The 21,884-nt window shown below is 44.3% G+C and overlaps 1 protein-coding gene across 1 annotated transcript in view; it reads right to left on the bottom strand.

The window, feature by feature from the left end:
- Positions 1-18,221, bottom strand: part of LOC124545749 (dynein axonemal intermediate chain 7-like) — a 156,014-nt gene extending 137,793 nt beyond the window's left edge. Inside the window, exons 1-2 of the mRNA XM_047124692.1 lie at positions 18,173-18,221; positions 17,923-18,005 (exon numbers count right to left, since the gene is read on the bottom strand). Of these exons, the coding sequence (XP_046980648.1) occupies positions 17,923-18,005; positions 18,173-18,175 (86 nt within the window). The 5' untranslated portion in view covers positions 18,176-18,221. The remainder of the gene's footprint in view (positions 1-17,922; positions 18,006-18,172) is intronic.
- Between the last annotated feature and the right edge of the window lie 3,663 nt (positions 18,222-21,884).

The raw sequence follows: 21,884 nt of genomic DNA, 5'->3' as shown, positions 1-21,884 counted from the left end.
ATGTGCCCAGAAAACTCACACTGTTATCTCACACGAAGTACCAAACCACCCCACCCCCCTCCCCCCTCCACACACACGGGGGTCCACAATCCTGACTGTTCAGCCACTCACCTCTCCCACAGTTCCACCTGTGTCTGTTGTGCCAGCCTTCCGCGTCATTTCTGAAGTGGACAACAAATCTGTACCTCTAACCTCCGGTCCAGTTTATGGGACCACCACACGTGTTGCGCAACCGCTCGTTCCCATGGTACCAACTGTGCCAGCAGCGTCATGTTTTCGCAACACGTCAAAGACAATGCAACCCGCCGCTGCTTCGGACGTGCTTACCAATAACACACCTACGTCTATGGTACCGGACTGCAGTACGGCCTCTCCTACCCCGGACCAGCAGGCCTTCCAAGATACATCGAAGCCGCCTTCATCCCCCCCCTCCCCCCCCCCCTTGACGAGGACAACCCCGTATCATGGTTTGCGCTTGTGGAGCATCTGTTTGAGTTACATCATGTGTCCAATGACAACTCTAAGCTCCTATGTCTCGTCACACATCTCCACGATCATTCAGACTTAATTTCTGATCTACTCCTCTCGCCATCGCCTCCACCAAAGTACTAGTCCACAAAGAAAACAATAATGGACCGACTCGCCTGCTCACCACAAGAATTAATCATCAAGATCATGTACAAGGAGCACCTGGGGACCGAACTCTATCACAACTCTGGCGCCACCTTCAATTACTTGTGAGTGAACATACAATGTTGGACGTTGCTCTGTGGGCGGTATTGTCCACCAAGTTATCTACAAACCTACAAATTCACCTGCTCCTGCACTCCTTTGAGTCAATCGGCTCTTGTCTTCACATTGCAGACCAGCTGTATGGACTGCTACGACCACACCAACCAGCACACCACTCACCACAGGTTGGCACTACTGCTCCTGTTTACCGGCCGTATGCGGTCAGAGGCAGAGCTCGCTTCACCTCAACACTGAATACACCACCTGGCAGTATCCGCTCACTCTCTCCTCCATCCAAGCATTCAAGAACCACCCACGCACCATATGTGCCAGTATACATCCCGGAACAAATCAATGAGGACAAGCCTCCTCCACTGCAGCAGTCACCACCACCACCACATCCGGCTCATCTGTATTGTTGGTACCACAAGATTTTCAGTGATGATGCCAAAAAATGTTGATTACCTTGCCAGCACCTAAACGCCAACCACAGGATCTAGAAGACACCGAGTCCTGCGGGGAACCTCACAGGCATCCTCACACATTGCACTCCATCCACTCGTCCACCTGGACAAGGGGTCGTTTATACATAACCGACATTTTGTCAGGGCTCATCTTCCTAGTCAACACAGGCGCTGATGTGTCTATCGTACCCACATCATTGGCTCCGCCCACCTTTTCACTGACGAGGTCACTTCTACAAGCTGTCAACGCATCAATGTTACAAACCTCAGACGCTGTCAAAGTTACGGTGCACCTATCTCCTTCTCTGTGTTTTCCGTGGACTTTCTACATTGCTGACATTGATGGACCAATTCTCGGTATGGATTTTTTGTCACATTACAAGTTCTCTCTGAATGTGGTTCAGAGCTCAGTGCTACACCATCCCACCAACACTCAGATACTGTGCTCCCGCACTTGTGTTCCACATTCTGTTTCTCTTGCGACATGTGAGTTAGTACGTGAGTGCTCTGCCCTCGCGGGCAACATTGTGACCTGCATCGCTAATCTACTGTCAGAATACGACTCGGCAGCACAACTCTGCCCAGAAAATACGAGCTGAAACAACGAATACTGCACTCTTACACTGAGCTTGTCGCGGCTTGTACCTCACTGCTGAAACTGCAGTCCACAGTGCCACCATCTAATCGTGTTTCTCCAGCAGACACCAGCTCGGACACTCAGCAGGTTAGTCTAAAAACATTAATTGCGTGTGACGATTTGTGTCCATTAGAAACTGCACCCCCGACGTGCTCGCCATGTTCAGTGCCATGTGTTTCAAACAGTGCTTCTAATGACAGTCGTGCATGCGATACGACCGCACCCACTGCGCAGGCAGCTGCCCCGCATGTTATTAACATTCCCCCTCTCTCGCACACCAGCCACGTGACTCAGAGGCCATCGCTGTTCCCCGCGTGACACCAACACCTCTCTCACCCATGCTGGTTGCCCAAGGCAAGGCTGACAACAGACAGTTGCTGCGCGTCCCAACCCTCTTCGCACTCTGTGCACAGCCAACCTCTCCAAACAAGTGCATGCCACGCTCACATAATAGGCATGTGACTTTCGTGCTGCCTTTTCCCACTTTAAATAATGGTTACGCCTCGTCGCGCCCCACTAGTCGAAAAACTTCACGTCAGGACGTTGCTCAGTCTCGTGTGCAGTTCTCAGTTTCCTCCGTCACTGACAGAATGACACAAAAGATAGTTACCACTGCTGGCCATCCTATGAGGCACAATATTAGACGTCTCAACCCCATTAAGTTGTATGTGGCCCGGCAGCAAAGTAACGAACTTTTGGAGGCAGGTATCCTGCAACCATTGGACAGCAACTGGTCTTCACCGATTCACCTTGTCACCAAACGTGCAGTGACTACAGATGCTTAAACGCTCATACCATCATGGACAGTTACCCAGTGCTGAACATAAACGATTTCACTCGTATGTTATCGGGCACTACAATCTACAGTGTTATTGACTGTAAACGTGCCTATCACCAGATTCCCGCAGCACTGGAAGACATTCCAAAGACAGCTATTATCACACCGCTCCGTTTATCCAATAAAACTTCATGCCATTCAGCCTGAAAACGTGGCACAAACATGGCAATGTTTCATCGACTCAATCTTATGACAGTTCCAATTTTTGAGGGCTGTGTGCCATCGATAGGTTGTATCGAACCACAACTAACACCCTCTTTGGACTCTTATTGCTCTGCCAAGCCTCCATGTTAGTTTTTAGTTCTGTTCTGTATTTCAAACTGTGTACACGTTTATAACTAACTATGAAATATATCTCTATGTGGAATTTAATGGGGATAGTTATTGCATTCGACTGATAATCGTATCCCATTCCCATACATGTAATTTATTTTTTCTATTACTCTTTCTGTGGAAGCTGCTTGGTAGAATTTTGTACAGAGCATGACTTACTCATAGCTAGCACTTGGTTTAAGAATCATGAAAGAAGGTTGCATATGTGGAAGAGGCCTGGAAACACAGATAGATTATATAATGGTAAGACAGTGATTTAGGAACCACAGTTTTAAATTGTAAGACATTTCCAGGGGCAGACGTAGACTCTGACCACAATTTATTGGTTATGAGCTGTAGATTAAAATGGGAGATACTGCAAAAAGGTAGGAATTTCAGGAGATGGATAAATTGAAAGAACCATAAGTAGTAGAAAGTTTCAGAGAGAGCATTAGGGAACAGTTGACAAAAACAGGGGAAAGAAATACAATAGAAGAAGAATGGAGAGCCCTGAGATGAAATAATGAAGGCAGCAGAGGTTTAACTAGGTAAGAAGATGAGAGCTGGTAGAAATCCTTGGGTAACAGAAGAGATATTGAATTTAATTGATGAAAGGAGAAAAATGAAGTAAGGGAAAAGTAATACGCGTCTCAAAAAACATGATTGACAGCAAGTGCAAAATGGCTAAGTAAGGGTGGCTACAGGACAGAAGTAAGGATGTAGAAGCATATAACACTAGGGGTAAGACAGATGCTGCCTACAGGAAAATTAAAGAGACCTTTGGAGAAAAGAGAACAACCTGTATGAATATCAAGAGCTCAGATGGAAAACCAGTCCTACATAAAGAAGGGAAAGCAGAAAGGTGGAAGGAGTATATCGAGTGTCTATACAAGGGCAATGTACTTGAGGGCAATATTAGAAAAATGGAAGAGGATGTAGATGAAGATGAAATGGAAGATGATATACTGTGCAAAGAATTTGGCAGAGCACTGAAAGACCTAAGTCAAAACAAGGCCCCGGGAGAGACACCATTGCATTAGAACCTTGGGAGAGCCAGCCATGACAAAACTCTTCCATCTGGTGAGCAAGATGTATATGAGACAGATGAAATACCTTCAGACTTCAAGAAGAATATAATAATTCCAGTCCCAAAGAAAGCAGGTGTTGACAGGTGTGAAAATTACTGAACTATCAGTTTAATGAGTCATGGTTGCAAAATACTAACACGAATTCTTTACGAATGAAAGGAAAAACTGGTAGAAGCCAACCTCGTGGAAGATCAATTTGGATTCCATAGAAATGTTGGAACATGCAAGGCAATACTCACCCTACAACTTATCTTAGAAGACAGGTTAAGAAAAGCCAAAACTACGTTTCTAGCATTTGTAGACTCGGAGAAAGCTTCTGACAATGTTGACTGGAATACTCTCTTTCAAATTCTGAAGGCGGCAGGTGTAAAATACAGGGAGTGAAAGCCTATTTATAATTTATATGGAAACCAGATGGCAGTTATAAGAGTCAAGGGGCATGAAAGGGAAGCAGTGGTTGATAACGGCGTGAGACAGGTTTGAAGCCTATTTATTCAATCTGTATATTGGCCATCAGTAAAGGAAACAAAAGAAAAATTTGGAGCAGGAATTAAAATCCATGGAGAAGAAATAAAAAGTTTGAGGTTTGCTGACAACACTGTAATCCTGTCAGACACAGCAAAGGACCTGGAAGATTCGTTAGTTGGTGTAAAAGAGGGGGATGGATCAAACTTCTAGGTCATCGGTCCCTCATTCTGATTAAAATAATTCCACAAGGGTGGGAGTAAAATAATTGAGACATACAAAACACAGATGGAAGAATGGAAAAACCCACAAGAATAACAGAAGGGCAACAAACACTAAAATGGACAAAATCGGACAAGAAAACCACAGAGAGATGCAAGAAACATGTAGAAGAGATCAAAACAAGAGAGTAGATTACCATGGCTGGATGACCATGAGAATTAAAAGAAGGAGCCAGCTACTCTGCAACACATTAAAACCTCCATCCTAAAAGAACTAGGGTGGAGGACACAGTGGGACAAAGGGCATGCCCTAAAACTTAGAACAAATAATAAAACATACCCTCATGAATAAAACATAAAACTAAATATGCTGTTGAGGCATTGTCACCCAACACTGCAGGTAGGCTGCTGAGAAAGTTAAAAGTCCACTGCAGAGCACCTAACAGTTGGCAGTCCAGCAAGAGGTGGACAACTGTCATTTATAAGCCACTGCCACCGAGGTGGATCCTCACACAGGACGAGGTAACCATGCATTAGCCACATATGGCCAATGCACAGCCAGCAGAGGACAACTGATTCCGTGTGAGAGGACTGCATGGAAGACTTCCACACATCCATAGTCTCCTTAATGACATGCAGTTTGTTGTGTGTACTGTTATGCCATTCCGTCTCCCAAAGCCGAAAAACACTGTGGCGTAAGACAGAATGCAGGTCAGTTTCAGGGATGCCCATCTCCAGAAGCTGTTTCCACGAAGCATGTTTGGCCAGACTGTCAGCAAGTTTGTTGCCTGGGACTCCAATGTGTCCTGGGGTTCACACAAGCACCACTGAATGACAGGTCCGTTCCAGGGCATAGATGGACTCCTGAATGGACGCTACCAAATGGTGGCGAGGGTAGCACTGGTCGATAGCTTGTAGGCTGCTCAAGGAGACAATACACAGGAGCAATAACTCGCCAGAGCAGATGTCCTCAAGAGCACAATATATGGCCACCTGCTCTGCAGTGAAAATACTGCAGCCATCTGGCAAGGAGTGATGTCGAGAATCAAGAGGAAGTAATAGCGGAGAGCCATAGAGTTAACAGAGTCCTTAAGGCCATGCTAAAGGTCCAGAAGAATCTGTGGCCTAGGTGTACACCATGGAGTTGCACGTGAATGGACCTCAAGGAGAGGTGGTAACACGAAGGAATCCAGTTCAGACAGAAGGGACTGGTCATGAACCACAATTATAAACCTTCACCTGGGCCGCCGATGTGGGAGATGAACTGCCGTGGTTGAGAAAAGGAGATGGTAATTCAGATGTGCAGGAGAACTACAAATGTGTGCAACGTAACTGGCGAGCAATTGTGCATGCCTAACCATCAATGGAGGGACTCCGGCCTCAACCAGGACACTGGTCACTGGACTTGTTCTAAAAGCTCCTGTTGCTATGCGAACACCACCGTGGTGCACTGAGTTGAATAAATGCAACACTGAGGGCTCCGCCAAACCATAAACCAGACTCCCATAGTCAAGGTGGGATTGAACAAGAGCTCTGTAGAGCTGCAGCAGCGTAGAGCGATCTGCACCCCAGTTGGTGTTGCTCAGGCAGTGTAAGGCATTAAGGTGCTGCCAGCACTTCCGTTTAAGCTTAAGTCAATCAGGCATCAAAAACCAGTCCCAAGAATTGATATGTCTCCACTACAGTGAGTGGATCGTCATTAAGGTAAAGTTCTGGTTCTGGATGAACGCTGCGACACCAACAGAAATGCATGTCACACGACTTTGCAGCTGAAAACTGGAAGCCGTGGGGTAGAGCCCATGACTGCACCTTGTGAATGGTTCTCTGTGGGCACCACTCAGCAACACCAGTATGGGACGAGCAGTATGTGTGCAACATAACTGGTGATCAATTGTGCATGCCTAACCATCAATGGAGTGACTCCGGCCTCAACCAGGACACTGGTCACGGGGCTTGTTCTAAAAGTTCCTCTTGCTAGGCGAACGCCACAGTGGTGCACTGAGTTGAGTAAATGCAACACTGAGGGCTCCGCCAAACCATAAACCACACTCCCATAGTCAAGGTGGGATGCAATCTGCATACAGAGAAAGTGAGTCCAATGGCCCTACAGCTGCTGCTAGACTGTTAATAGCCACTAAAAATAGAGAGACACTCAATACGGAGCCTGCCATCCTCCTCAATATGGAAGGGGGCGGGGGGGGGGGGGGGGGGGGGGGGACTATGGAGGCACCAACTTGGACATGGAAAGTACACAAATGAAGGAAGTTTTGGATAAAACTCGGGAGTGGGCCCCAGAGACCCTACTCATACAATGTGACAAGGATATGATGTCACCAGGTCATGTCGTATGCTTCTCATTAGTCAAAAAAGATGGCAACCAGATGTTGGCATCTGGAAAAGTCTGTTCAGATGGCAGACTCAAGCGACACAAGACTATCAGTGGTAGGGCGACCCTGGCAGAAGCTGCCCTGACATGGAGCCAGTAGACCATGTGACTCAAGGACCCAGCCCAACTGCCAACACACCATACATTCCAGCAGCTTACAAAGAAAGTTGGTGAGGCTGATGGGCTGGTAGCTATCCACTTCAAACGGGTTTTGACCAGCTTTGAGCACCAGATTGATGGTACATTCCTGCCATTGTGATGGAAAGAAGTAATTGGATGAGAGATGTTTGATCATCTGACTGTGGATCCGATCTGATCTGACCCAGGAACTGTGTGAGGACAATGTGCAAGGACGCTGAGGAGCTCCCACTCTGTAAATGGAGCATTATAGGGTTCACTGTTATGCTCAGTCAACGAGAGGGCTTTCCTTTCCATCTGCTCTTTGAGGGTGCAAAAGGCTGGGGGGTTGTTCTCTGACACAGAAGCACGAGCATAGTGCTCAGAAAATGCTCGCCAATTGCGTTTGCATCAGTGGACAACACACCACTGATGTTAATTCGAAGGACAACTGTTGGGGTCTGGTACCTAAGAAGTCATCTGATCTTCATTCAGACTTGGGAAGGTGACGTACGGCTCCCAATGGTTGGCACGTACCTCTCCCAAAACACCTGTTTCTGGCTTATAAAAATAAACTGGCGAACACAGGCATGGAGGTGCTTAAAGGCTATTAGGTGCTCTAGGGAAGGGTGCCATTTATGTCGCCGTAGAGCTAGCCAACGGTCTTTAATTGGCTCAGTGACTTCCGGCAACCACCAAGGGACTGTCTTTTGCCAGGGGCACCCTAAAGAACGAAGGATCGTGTTTTCTGCGGCAGAAACAATTGTTGTAGTGACCTGCTCAATGACACCATCAGTGGCACCATGTGGGGGAGATTCAGCAGTGACTGCAGAGGTGAAGGCTTCCCAGTCTGCCTTGTTTAAAGCCCATCTGGGTAGGTGTCCATGGGCATGATATTGAGGGAGTGATAGGAAGATGGGGAAGTGGTCACTATCACACAGGTAGTCATGTGCTCATCAGTGGATAGATGGGAGAAGGCTAGGACTGCAAACTGAGAGATCAATGGTAGAATATGTGCCATGTGACACACTGAAATATGTGGGGGCACCTGTACTTAAGAGGCAGAGGTCAAGTTGTTACTGTAAGTTTTCGACCTTCTACCTCGGCCATTAAGATTGGCGCCACCCCACAAGGGGTTACGTGAGTTAAAATCTCCCAAAAGTAGGAAAGGTTTAGGGAGTAGTTCAATCAGTGCACGCAATATCTTCAGGGGTACTGCACCATCTGGAGGAAGATATACTTTGCTGACAGTTGTTTCCTGCATTGTCCTTACCCTGACAGCCACAGCTTCAAGAGGGGTTTGAAGGGGCACAGGTTCACTACATACTGAGTTCAGCACATAGATGCAAACTCCACCTGACACTCTATCATAGTCACTACGGTTCTTGTAATATCCCTTATAGCCCTGGTGGGCAGGGGTCTGCATTGCTGGGAACCACGTTTCCTGGAGGGCAATGCAGAAAGCCGGTGTAAAGCTTAACAGTTGCCGTAGCTCAGCTAGGTGGCGGAAAAAACTGCCACAATTCCACTAGAGGATTACGTGATTATGAGACTAGGAAGGCATGAAACATTCAGTGAGGCATTCTACGCCTCAGGGTCACCTGCTGCCACCAGATGAGTACCTGTGCGATCAGTGTCCATTGTGTCTGAGGGCCCAGCGAGATCTAGGTCCTCAGCAGACGGCAGAATCTGTACCTCATCCTCAGACACAGAGCTTGTAGGTAGTGGTGGTGTGGGTGCCACCACAGTGCCTCAGTTCTTGGGGGTCTTTTTCCTTTTAGGTTTATCTCAATGCTCCTTAGGTTTGTCCGGCTGGGAGGGCTTCACTGATTCAGTCTCAGAGACTGGGGAGGACCTTGAAGCCCTATGACCAGCCTACCTGTGGTTGCTTCAGCCACTGGCGGGTGTCAGCCTTGCCACTGGTAGAAACCTGGGAAGGGAGTGGCCCAAGGAATCCTTTCCTGGCGAGAGGAGCTGAAGAAGACTTACACTTCTCCAGTTTAGAAGAAGTGGGGACTGGCGTCCTCGATGATTGCGGGGGTGGGTGGGTGGGGGGGGGGGGGGCGGGTGTTTGCTACTGAAGTACATTCTGAAGTACATTGTGCAGGAGCAACAGGGAAGTGCCCCCCACCATCAAGGGGGCAGGTGGAGTCTGAGAGCCAACAGTAAGCAGTGGAACAGAAGATGGTAGAAGCACTGTCGTAGCGGCAGTAAAGGTTGACATCATATACACAGGGTGTAGCCTCTCATTTTTTCTTAGCCTCAGTGTAGGTCAGTCAAATGGTTCAAATGGCTCTAAGCCTTATGAGACTTAACATCTAAGGTCATCAGTCCCCTAGACTTAGAACTACTTAAACCTAACTAACCTAAGGACATCAAACATATCCATGCCTGAGGCATGATTCGAACCTGCAACCATAGCAGCAGTGCTGTTCCGGACTGAAGTGCCTAGAATCGCTTGGCCAGAGTGGCCGGCTGTAGGTCAGTCAGTCCAGGGTCTTGTATCCCGTTATTTTTCTTTCTTTCTGGAGAATCCTACAGTCTGGTGAGCAAGGCGAATGGTGTTCTTCACAGTTGACACAGATCGGAGGTGGGGCACAGGGAGTATTGGGATGTGAAGGATGTCCACAATTCCTACAGGTGATGCTGGAAGTACAGTGAGAAGACATATGGCCAAACTTTCAGCAGTTAAAGCACCGCATCAGGGTAGGAATATATGGCTTTACGTCACAGTGGTAGACCATCACCTTGACCCTCTCAGGTAATGTGTCACCCTCGAAGGCCAAGATGAAGGCACCAGTGGCAACCTGATTATCCCTTGGACCCAGGTGGACACACTGGGTAAAATGGACACCTTTTCACTCTAAATTGGTGTGCAGCTCATTGGCAGACTGCAAAAGAAGGTTCCTGTGAAATATGATACCCTGGACCATATGTAAGCTCTTATGGGGCATGATGGAAACAGAAACACCCCCCCCTCCCCCTCAGCTTGTCCAGGCGAGTAGTGCCTGTGACTCGGCAGAGGATGCTGTTACGATCAAGACCAACACTGACTGCATTTTGGACAAGTCCTCCACCTCCCCAAACTTGTCCACTAAATGGTCCACAAAAAATTGAGGTTTCATTGACAAGAAAGATACCCTATCAACTCTCATACATACGAGGTACTGGGGTGAATAAGCTTTGCTGCCATCCTTAGCCTGGCATTCCTCCCATGGTGTGGCCAGGGGGAGGTGGGGGAGGAGTGATTTGGGGTCATATTTCTTAGAATTTAAATTAGACCTTGACCGCTTAGAGACTGCTGGTGTCTGACCACTAGCAAGAGATGACGTACTACACTTCATGGCGTGGCATCTGCCCTGATGCCACCCACTCCGACCAAGGGCCCTCCCCATGGGTGCCCCCAGCTGCAGCAAAGGCCACCTGGCAGGATGGCCATTTCCAGGACTCCTGATGCCCAGGTGATGGGCATCTACTCCTTGGTTTACATGGGGAGTTAATGGCGCACGCATCAGCAGAGTGATACCTGTGTGGTCAGGGGGCTACAACCAATAGGGTACATGGTGGCCCCACCAAAACAGACTGGCTACCATGTTGGATATCAGGCACAAACGAGCTAAGAAGTCAATTATCGTTGACAGTGCAGAAAGCGATACTGCACAGAGGATGGAGGAAAACGCACCCAGGACGGTGATGTCACCCAACAGTTGGAGAATGAGTGGGAGTGCAGATCTATGTCAATGAAGGATCAGAGAGGTCTCAGCGCATGATAGACACTATGCTCCATGTAAGGTGCCCTTCCCCAATTGGCTCGTTCTTCAGAAAAATTTTGAAAAATGGAGGTCAAATCCTACAGGGTACCACATAAAGGCCAAAACATGTGAGACTCCTTTTAGTCACCTCTTACAACAGGCATGAATAGCTCGGACCTATTCTAACACCCGGACCCGCAGGGGGCAGGGGAAGGGAGAGGTGGTGGAAGGAGGGGGGGGGGGGGGGGGGGGGGAGGGACCTGGAAGAGCACCTGAACAGAATGGACTCTGTCTTGAAAGATGGATATAAGACGAGCATCAACAAAAGCAAAGGGAGGATAATGGAATGTAGTCGAATTAAATCAGATGATGCTAAGGGAATTATATTAGGAAGTGAGACACTTAAAGTAGTAAATGAGTTTTGCTATTTGGGGAGCAAAATAATTGATGATGGTCAAAGTAGAAAGGATATAAAATGTAGGCTGGCTATGGTAAGGAAAGCATTTCTGATGAAGAGAAACTTGTGCAAGCTTTTTCATCTCCTAGTACCTACTGCAACCTACATCCTTCTGAATCTGCTTAGTGTATTCATCTCTTGGCCTCCCTCTATGATTTTTATGCTCCATGCTGCCCTCCAGGACTAAATTGATGATCCCTCGATGCCTCAGAATATGTCCTACCAACCAATCCCTTCTTCTAGTCAAGTTGTACCATAAACTCCTCTTCTCCCCAATTCTATTCAATACCTCCTCATTAGTATGTGATCTACCCATCCAATCCTCAGCATTCTTCTGTAGCATCACATTTTGAAAGATTCTATTCTCTTCTTGTCCAAACTATTTATTGTCCATGTTTCACTTCCATACATGGCTACACTCCATACAAATACTTTCAGAAACAAATTTCTTTTCCTCAGAATTGGTTTTCCTTGCCATTGCCAGTCAACATTTTATATCCTTTCTACTTCAACCATCATCAGTTATTTTGCTCCCCAAATAGCAAAATTCCCTTACTACTTTAAGTGTCTCATTTCCTAATCTAATTCCCTCAGCATCACCTGACTTAATTCGGCTACATTCCATGATCCTCATTTTGCTTTTGTTGATGTTCATCTTATATCCTCCTTTCAAGACACTGCCCATTCCGTTCAACAGCTCTTCCAAGTCCTTGGCTGTCTCTGACAGAATTACAATGTCATCGGCAAACCTCAAAGCTTTTATTTCTTCTCCATGGATTTTAATATCTACTCCGAATTTTCTTTTGTTTCCGTTACTGCTATACAGACTGAATAACATTGGGGAGAGGCTACGACCCTGTCTGCTGGCCAAAGTGGCCGAGCGGTTCTGGGCGCTACAGTCTGGAACCCCGCGACCGCTACAGTCACAGGTTCGAATCCTGCCTCTGGCATGGATGTCTGTGATGTCCTTAGGTTAGTTAGGTTTAAGTAGTTCTAAGTTTGAGGGGACTGATGACCTCAGCAGATAAGTCCCATAGTGCTCAGAGCCATTTGAACCATTTGAACCCTGTCTCACTGCCTTCCCAGCAACTGCTTCCCTTTCGTGTCCCTCGACTCTTATAACTGCCATCTGGTTTCTGTACAAATTGTAAATAGCCTTTTGCTCCCTGTATTTTACACCTGACACCTTCAGAATTTGAAAGAGAGTATTCCAGTCAACATTGTCAAAAGCTTTCTCTAAGTCTACAAATGCTAGAAACGTAGGTTTGCCTTTCCTTAATCTATTTTCTAAGATAAGTTGTAGGGTCAGTATTGTGTCACATGTTCCAACATTTCTGCGGACTCCAAACTGATCTTCACCGAGGTCGGATTCCACCAGCTTTTCCATTCGTCTGCAAAGAATTCGCGTTAGTATTTTGCAGCTGTGACTTATTAAACTGATAGTTCAGTAATTTTCACATCTGTCAACACCTGCTTTCTTTCGCATTGGAATTATTATATTCTTCTTGAAGTCTGAGGGTATTTCGCCTGTCTCATACATCTTGCCCACCAGATAGTAGAGTTTTGTCCGGATTGGCTCTCCTAAGGCTGTCAGTAGTTCTAACGGAATGTTGTCTACTCCCGGGGCCTTGTTTCGACTTAGATATTTCACTTTTCTGTCAAACTCTTCACGCAGTATTATATCTCCCATTTCATCTTTATCCACCTCCTCTTCCATTTCCATAATATTGTCCTCAAGAACATCGCCCCTGTATAGACCCTCTATATACTCCTTCCACCTTTCTGCTTTCCCTTCTTTGCTTAGAACTGGGTTTCCATCTGAGCTCTTCATATTCATACAAGTGGTTCTCTTTTCTCCAAATGTCTCTTTAATTTTCCTTTAGGCAGTATCTATCTTAGCCCTAGTGAGATAAGCCTCTACATCCTTACATTTGTCCTCTAGCCATCCCTGCTTAGCCATTTTGCACTTCCTGTCGATCTCATTTTTGAGACATTAGTATTCCTTTTTGCCTGCTTCATTTACTACATTTTTATATTTTCTCCTTTCATCAATTAAATTCAATATTTCTTCTGTTACCCAAGGATTTCTACTAGCCCTCACCGTTTTACCTACTTGATCATCTGCTGCCTTCACTATTTCATCCCTCAAAGCTGCCCATTCTTCTTCTACTGTGTTTCTTTCCCCCATTCCTGTCAATTGTTCCCTCATGCTCTCCCTGAAACGCTTAACAAACTCTGGTTTAGTCAGTTTATCCAGGTCCCATCTCCTTACATTCCCACCTTTTTGCAATTTCGTCAGTTTTAATATACGGATCATAACCAATAGATTGTGGTCTGAGTCCAGAGCTGCCCCTGGAAATGTCTTGCAATTTAAAACCTGGTTCCTAAATCTCTGTCTTACCATTATATAATCTATCTAAAACCTTCTAGTATCTCCAGGCTTCTTCCATGTATACAACCTTGAACCAAGTGTTAGCTATGATTAAGTTATGCTCTATGCAAAATTCTACCAGGCAGCTTCCTCTTTCCTTTATTTACCCCCATTCCATATTCATCTACTACATTTCCTTCTCTCCCATTTCCTACTTTCGAATTTCAGTCACCAATGACTATTAAATTTTCATCTCCCTTCACTATCTGAATAATTTCTTTTATCTCATCATACACTTCATCAATTTCTTCATCTTCTGCAGAGTTAGTTGGCATATAAACTTGTACTACTGTAGTAGGCATGGGCTTCGTGTCTATCTTGGCCACAATAATGTGTTCACTATGCTGTTTGTAGTAGCTTACCTGCCCTTTATTCATTATTAAACCTACTTATGCATTACCCCTATTTGATTTTGTGTTTATAACCCTGTATTCAGCTGACCAAAAGTCTTGTTCCTCCTGCCACCGAACTTCACTAATTCCCACTATATCTAACTTTAACCTATCCATTTCCCTTTTTAAATTTTCTAACCTACCTGCCTGATTAAGGGATCTGACATTCCATGCTCCGATCCGTAGAACGCCAGTTTTCTATCTCCTGATAATGACATCCTGTTGAGTAGTCCCCGCCCGGAGATCCGAATGGGGGACTATTTTACCTCTGGAATATTTGACCCAAGAGGAGGCCATCATCATTTAACCATATAGTAAAGCTGTATGCCCTCGGGAAAAATTACGGCTGTAGTTTCACCTTGCTTTCAGCCGTTCGCAGTACCAGCACAGCAAGGCCGTTTCAGTTAGTGTTACAAGGCCAGATCAGTCAATCATCCAGAGTGTTGCCCCTGCAACTACTGAAAAGGCTACTGACCCTCTTCAGGGACCACACATTTGTCTGGCCTCTCAACGGATACCCCTCAATTGTAGTTGCACCTATGGTACAGCTATTTGTATTTCTGAGACACGCAAGACTCCCCACCAATGGCAAGGTCCATGGTTCATGGGAGGGTTGATTTTCATACAAAAGGAATAAGAATGTCATTCTAAACACATAAATTTTTTTTAAAATGATAAATCTGTAAATAAGTATGATGAGGGTAAAATCAGGACTGTCAGACTATGCTTCTTATTATGTACTATCAACCTATATTTTTGTTTAAAGGTTAAGGTAACTCAAGGCCAGCCAAAGACAATACCAATGCGAGCAGAGCAGTGCACAGTGTGAGTGTTATCATGTTCCTGATGGTGTTACCCTGGTGAACCTTATCTGTAAAAGACAAAGCCTGATTCAATTCAGTTTGGACTTCACTCAGAAATATACAGTTACGATAAATTGCACTGTTCTCAGTACCACGTTGCACATATACCTCTTGTTGTGAATAATCTCTGTCATTTGTGGGTGTGGATTGCCTTTTAAAAAAGTGGTGAAGATATGGGACCCGCAAAGTGTGAAAATCAGAATCTGAACAATTTTTTAAATAGTTGAGAGTGTGGGTTTTAGCCATGGAACTATTGTGACACTGGGCCCATGCAGGCTGTCCTGAGCAGCCTGGGAGTGTTTATATCAGCCACCTTTGTAATTCTGCAGCTGTGTGTTCCATTAATGCAGGCTGGCATAACGTTCTGAAATTAGACATTCTATCGTCAGCACTGTAAAGGACTGTTTCATTCTGTGGCACCGAGTAGCATTTCCACAGCCAAATACGTGATGGAAACCAAGCTGATGTAATAAAATCCCTGGTAAATGCAAGTATACACAGAGGTGCCAAAAGTCATGGGATAGTGATATACACATATACAGATGGTGGTAATACCACATACAAAAGGTATAAAAGGTTAGTGCTTTGGAGGAGCTGTCATTTGTGCTCCAGTGATACGTGTGAAAAGGTTTCCGGCATGATTACAGCCACACGATGGGAGTTAACAGACTTTGAATTCAGAATGTTGCGTGCGACATTCCATTTCAGAAGTTGTTAGGGAATTAAGTACTCAAAGGCACACAATGCCAAGAGTGCACTGAGAACACCAAATTTCAGACATTATCTCTCAAAACTGATGACACAGTCACCAATGGCCTTCATTTAACAACCGAGAGCAGCAACATTTGTCAGAGTTGTCAGTGGTAAAAGACAAGCAACACTGCATGAAATAACTGCAGAAATCAATGTGGTACCTAAGATGAACATGTCCGTTAAGACACTGTACTGAAATTTGGCGTTAACGGGCTACAGCAGCAGATGGCTGACATGAGCGCCTCCGCTAACAGCGTGACATTGACAGTGGCACCTCTCTTGGACTTGTGGCCATATCGACTGGACCCTAGGAGACTGTAGAACCTTGACCTTGTCAGATGAGATCCAATTTCAACTGGTAAGAGCTGATGGTAGGGTTGAAGTGTGGCACCAAAGGCTGGTGGTGGCTCCATAATGGTGTGGGCTGTGTTTATGTGGTATGGCCTGGGTCCTTTGGATGTTCAGCTACTTGCAGACCATTTGCAGCCATTCATGGACATCACATTCCCAAAGATGGAATTTTTATGGATGACATTGCGCCACGTAACAAGGTAACAATAGTTCAGATCTAACTTTTGAAGAACACTCTGGAAATTCAAGCCACCCATGATCACCCTACATGACTGCCGTTCAACATTTATGGGACATAATCAAGTGGTCAGTTTGTGCACAATATTCTGCCCTGACAACACTTCCACAATTATGGATGGCTAAGAAGACAGCATGGCTCAATATTTCTGCAGGGGTCTTCCAACAACTTGTTAAGTCCATGCCACATAGAGTTGCTGCACTACATCAGGCAAAAGGAAGTCTGACATGACATTAGGAAGTATCCCATGACTTCTGTAACCTCACTGTAGATGCTCCCTGTTCAGCCATTAGCTCCATTTCAACAGTGCTGTGCATCTGATTGGCACCGTCTCCATCCAAGTCATCAGCCAAGCAGCTACAGCTCCACTAAGGAGCATCATTAATTATGTACAGCAGCTGGTCGTTGGTCTATGAGGCACAGGTAGTCCTGATCGTTGCAGGTTTCAAACATGGTCCACTATTGGATGCCCTTGTCTATTGCTCGAGCCAGTCCCTGAGGCTCCTGGTTTCAACTTGGGCATCTGCACATTCAAGCCGGCCGCTGGTGGCCAAGCGGTTATAGGCGCTTCAGTCCGCAACTGCGCGACTGCTACGGTTGCAGGTTCGAATCCTGCCTTGGGCATGGATGTGTGTGATGTCCTTAAGTTAGTTAGGCTTAAGTATTTCTAAGTTCTAGGGGACTGATGACCTCAGATGTTAAGTCCCATAGTGTTCAGAGCCATTTTGCACATTCGAGCCAGCTGCCTTGGGCCTCATGCAGTGCATGCCAACTAATGGCTGCTGCACTATGGAGCTGACACCTGGCTTGCTTCAGGAAGGCCACCATTGTTGCATGCTTCTGTTATGCTGCCACAAAATTCCGCTACCTCAGTGCACTTACTTACTGCTTGATAGCCACAACTGGCTCCTCCACCACAGGCAATGCCAAATGCAACATTCACGGCATCATGCTGTTATTTTGTTGATGATAAGTAATTTTATCCCCTTTTACTTCATGAATTCCTAAATTCAAGTTTCTATTTTACTTTCAAAGTTAAAATCAACAATGGATATCCAGGCTGGATATCTCTCAACAGCTGGAACCACCAAAAAAATTATACATAATGTAAATTTTTCAATAACAGATTTTAAGCCATGAGTACATACTATTGAGTGGCACAAATATACCAAAATTTTAAAAATAAAATAATAAATCAAACAAAAACTGTTCTGACAGGGAATGACAATGACTTACGAAACATTATTACTGTATAGCAGAAAGCTCAATAAAAACAAATAATTACACAAAAACGAATGATATGTTACCCAACAATAGAGGCAAAAATTTGATTTACAATCATATGCATATATTCTAGACTTCTAAAATGGACATGGTAACATAGAATACGATTTTTGGGACATGACAAAGAACTGTCTTATTTACCTTTCTTTCTCTGCTTCCTGTTTCTTTTTATCAGCCATTTCCAGTGCCAACATCTTCTTCTGCTTTTTTGACAATTTGGGAGGCTAGATGTGAAAAACACATTATTAAGCCAGCTTCTAAACAGTTTCTCAGTAAATATACTTGTGAATATTAGAATATTTATAGCCTCTTATATGATATTTCAGGTCCAATCATTTAGCAAAAATATATACAAGTTCAAATATTAAAAATACTCATTATGTCTACCCACCATTTTGAAATTAGAACTTCACTTGGATGTTGTTAAGCAGATATCTGTAACATTTGAATCAAACATGAGCATCCAATGATAAAACAACCAATTTTACAATCAATAAATGAATCATAGAGTATAAAACTTACAAATATAAATATAAGTCCAGTAAGCTTATGAACAAATGGAATTCAAATAACAACAATGTAGGAAAAGATAGATTGCTACTTACCATAAAGATGGCATGCTCAGTTGCAGACAGTTACACATTAGCTTACAGTCACAGCCTTTGACAGAAAAAAAAGAGAAATGCACACAAGCAAGCACACCTCACACACCCAGGCCCGTCAATGCCAACAGCTTAGATCAAATTCTTAGAATATTGATTAGTAGATTGCTTCATCATAACAGCACCACAAGCTACAGACAGTCACTGCCAGACCAGTGACAGATGAAAGCTGTCAGCATAGACACACACTCAAAGTTTCCATCTGCCACCACTGCTTCAAGCTTACTTACATCAGTCCACTCTGTAATCATCATCTAAAATGACAGCTCTGATTTGGTTTCTTACCCAACAGAACTACTAATCAGAACTGTGGTATCAAAGTTTATAGTCAATTGAACATTCAGATTTGATTATCATTCTGTATTGTATCAGGTGATGATAGCTATAGCGTTCAGTGGCAATAACAAATACATAGTGACATTCCTGTGGATATGGGCTGTTTCCAAGTTGAGTATTTTAGATTGTTCAAATTTTAATAAGAAAAGCTAATATTCTGTGTGTGATGTAGTACACTCAACTTCCCCCAGAAGTAAATCTAGGCTAGCTATGACACACTGGTGATGGTAATGGTTGCTTTTGTATTCCAGCGTGTTATCCTATCTGCCATATATTTCACATAGCGACGAAAAGGTTCCCACGCTTGACACAAATGCTTTGAGTACCACTAGAAATGGTGTCAGTAATACTTGAACTGTTTCGTCTGCAAATAAAGTGCACAAAATTCCAGTATTTGGCATATGCTGTTTGCCAGCAGCTTTTCGTGATGTAACAAAGAGTGTTTCTTTCACGTGCCATATTCTAGACAGTGCAAACATTTTTGGGTCATGCTTGCTTGATTTGTTAAACTTCTGGATACAAGACGACATGTTACAAATCAGTGTTTCAGTGCCTCATACTAATGTTTTGACTTGTGTGCTGAGTATAGAGAACTTCCTGAATTAGAGTTAGGAGGGGCTAAAGATTCTGGGATGCACATTTTTGTTAAAGATAGTTCAAGACTATGATTTTATTGTGCTAGGCCTCTCTACCACACTATAGCTGAGCAGGTTGCTCCAGAACTGCACCAATGGAAAGACAATGGGTTGAAACATCCATTTTTGCATATCAGTGAGCATCCCCCTTGGTTGTACTTAAGAAGCCATCAGCAGATATACATCCATGTGCCGATTTCAAAGACACAGTACACCCACAAACTGCTGTGAATTCAGTTCCTTTCACATGACAGCAGAAATTAATGGATGGATTGGGACAGAGTAGATTCTTTTCCATGATCAGTTTATGTGATTCATACTTACAGTTACTGCCACCAAAAGCAATATCTTATGATCAACACTCTCTTGGGATTGTTCCATTTTCAAAGACTACCTTTTGGAAGAGGTTCTGCTCCTTCTATGTTTCAATGTTTCCTGTAAAAATTTACAGCAGAAATCCCTTCACATCCAAACTACCTGTATGATATGGTTGTTGCAGGTTGTATGCCTGCTGAAAATCTGGTAAATTTAGAATGTTTGTTTAATGCACTTGTTGCTGGTGGCTTTAAATATAACAAGAAAAAGTGCTTCTTTTTCCACAAAAAAACTTGAATATTTATGACATGTCATAAATGTACAGGGTATTCATCCTGCTCATTTCCACTTGTCAGCAATTAAAGATTTGGTGGTACCAAATAGCATCAAGAAGCTACAGGCCATCATGGGGAACTTACTGCATTAAGTTTATTGAAAATGCTGTGCAAATTGCTGCTCCACCAAACCAGCTGCGCCGGAAGAGTATTTCCTTTGTGTGGACCCAAGAACGTTCAGATGCAATTTAGCTGTTAAAGGATGCACTGTTAAGTCATCATCACCTGATTCATTTTGATCCACATAACCGTGTTGACTTAGCTGTGGATGCAGCTTTTTATGGTATTGGAGCTGTGCTCTTCCGTCAAACTGGTTCATCTGATAGGCCCATTGCTTTTGCCTCAAAAACTCTCAACAAAGTACAGCACAATTATAGTCAACTTCAAAAAGACATACTTGCCATTATCTATGGCATTACCAAGATCCATCAGTATTTGTACAATCAGAAATTATACTTGAACACAGATCAACAGCCTTTTTTAACAGCTTTGTTCAATTCTTCCAGTCCTGTCCCACTGCAGACAGTGCAAAAATTACAACACTGGGCTCTGCCGTTGGCTAATTATCCATGTAAGTTGTTGTACAGGTCCACTGAATAACATTTGAATGCAGATTTGTTGTCTTGATTACCAGCCGATACTGACAAAGCATTTGATGCATCTGAGAAATCATGTTATCAAGCTGATACTCAAGACTCTGAAATTCTTCAAAATTTTCCTCCTGACTTTTGGTGTGTTACTGGAGCAACTGCCTTTGATCCAGCTCTTTGGGTAGTTTTGCAGCATGTGCATCACAGGTGGCTCCGATGTTTGACAGAAATTCCCAACCCAGCAGCACCTCACTACTTTTTGCATCATCATGTGCTATCCACATGATCAGGTGTGATCAGGTGTTCTGCTGCTGCATTCAGAGAAATGATGATGCCAGCTCGCCATTCATTATTCCATCCACAGGGAAGTTTTGTCATTTTTGCACCAAAATCACTAGGACTTAGTTTGCACAAAGCAGCTCACTTGACTTTATTGTTCTTGACAGAGGATGGAAGAAAAATTTCAGCAAATGACTTCTCATTGGAATGTTTGTGTGGAGATTCAGTCCGCTCTACCACACTGATTTTTTTTTTCAGTGTGCATATCTGTCTGGACTGCAGCAATGCATACATAGTGATTTTGTGGGTCCATTTTGGGACACGCAATGGTTCGTCATTGATGGCCGACAGATACAGTAAATTTCCTTGTGTAGTCCCCATGACATCCATCATTACTGCCAAAACTGTATCGGCTTTGGTTTCTATTTTTTGTCTTGAAGGTTTCCTGAGGTTGATGTTTCTGACAATGGCCCACAGTTCACGGCAGCCGAGTTTCAGCAATTTTGTGCTGACAATAGCATACACCACGTCCCTACTGCTCCTTTTTGCCCTCAGTGTAATGGTGAAGCTGGATGGTTTGTTGAATCATTTAAAAGTAACATGGAGAAACTCTATCCCTCTCATGCATGAGAGCAACATTTAAAGATTTTTCTTCCTTCCTATCAATCCTTGCTAGATGACGAGAAATCACCAGCAAAATTGTTACACAGTCATCATCATTGTATCCTGTTGCATCTTCTGCAGCTGCCACAAAAATAGTTCATTCCACAGGTTAAGACAAGGTTTCAGCCACAGGACAAAGTTTTCTTTAAAGTTTATGTCACTGGGAGCACAGTGTCATCACAGAACTTTTGGCTAATCCACATTATGTCATGCAAAGTTCCTCTGGGCTGCACAGGTGTTACCAGAACTAGCTGCAGCACTCCTATGTTAGTGAATCTACTGCAGAAG

Source organism: Schistocerca americana, chromosome 8 (assembly GCF_021461395.2).
Source record: "Schistocerca americana isolate TAMUIC-IGC-003095 chromosome 8, iqSchAmer2.1, whole genome shotgun sequence".
Taxonomy (NCBI): Eukaryota; Metazoa; Arthropoda; class Insecta; order Orthoptera; family Acrididae; genus Schistocerca; species Schistocerca americana.
Note: the sequence above shows the minus strand (reverse complement) of the source record. Positions and strands in the feature narration are given on the sequence as shown.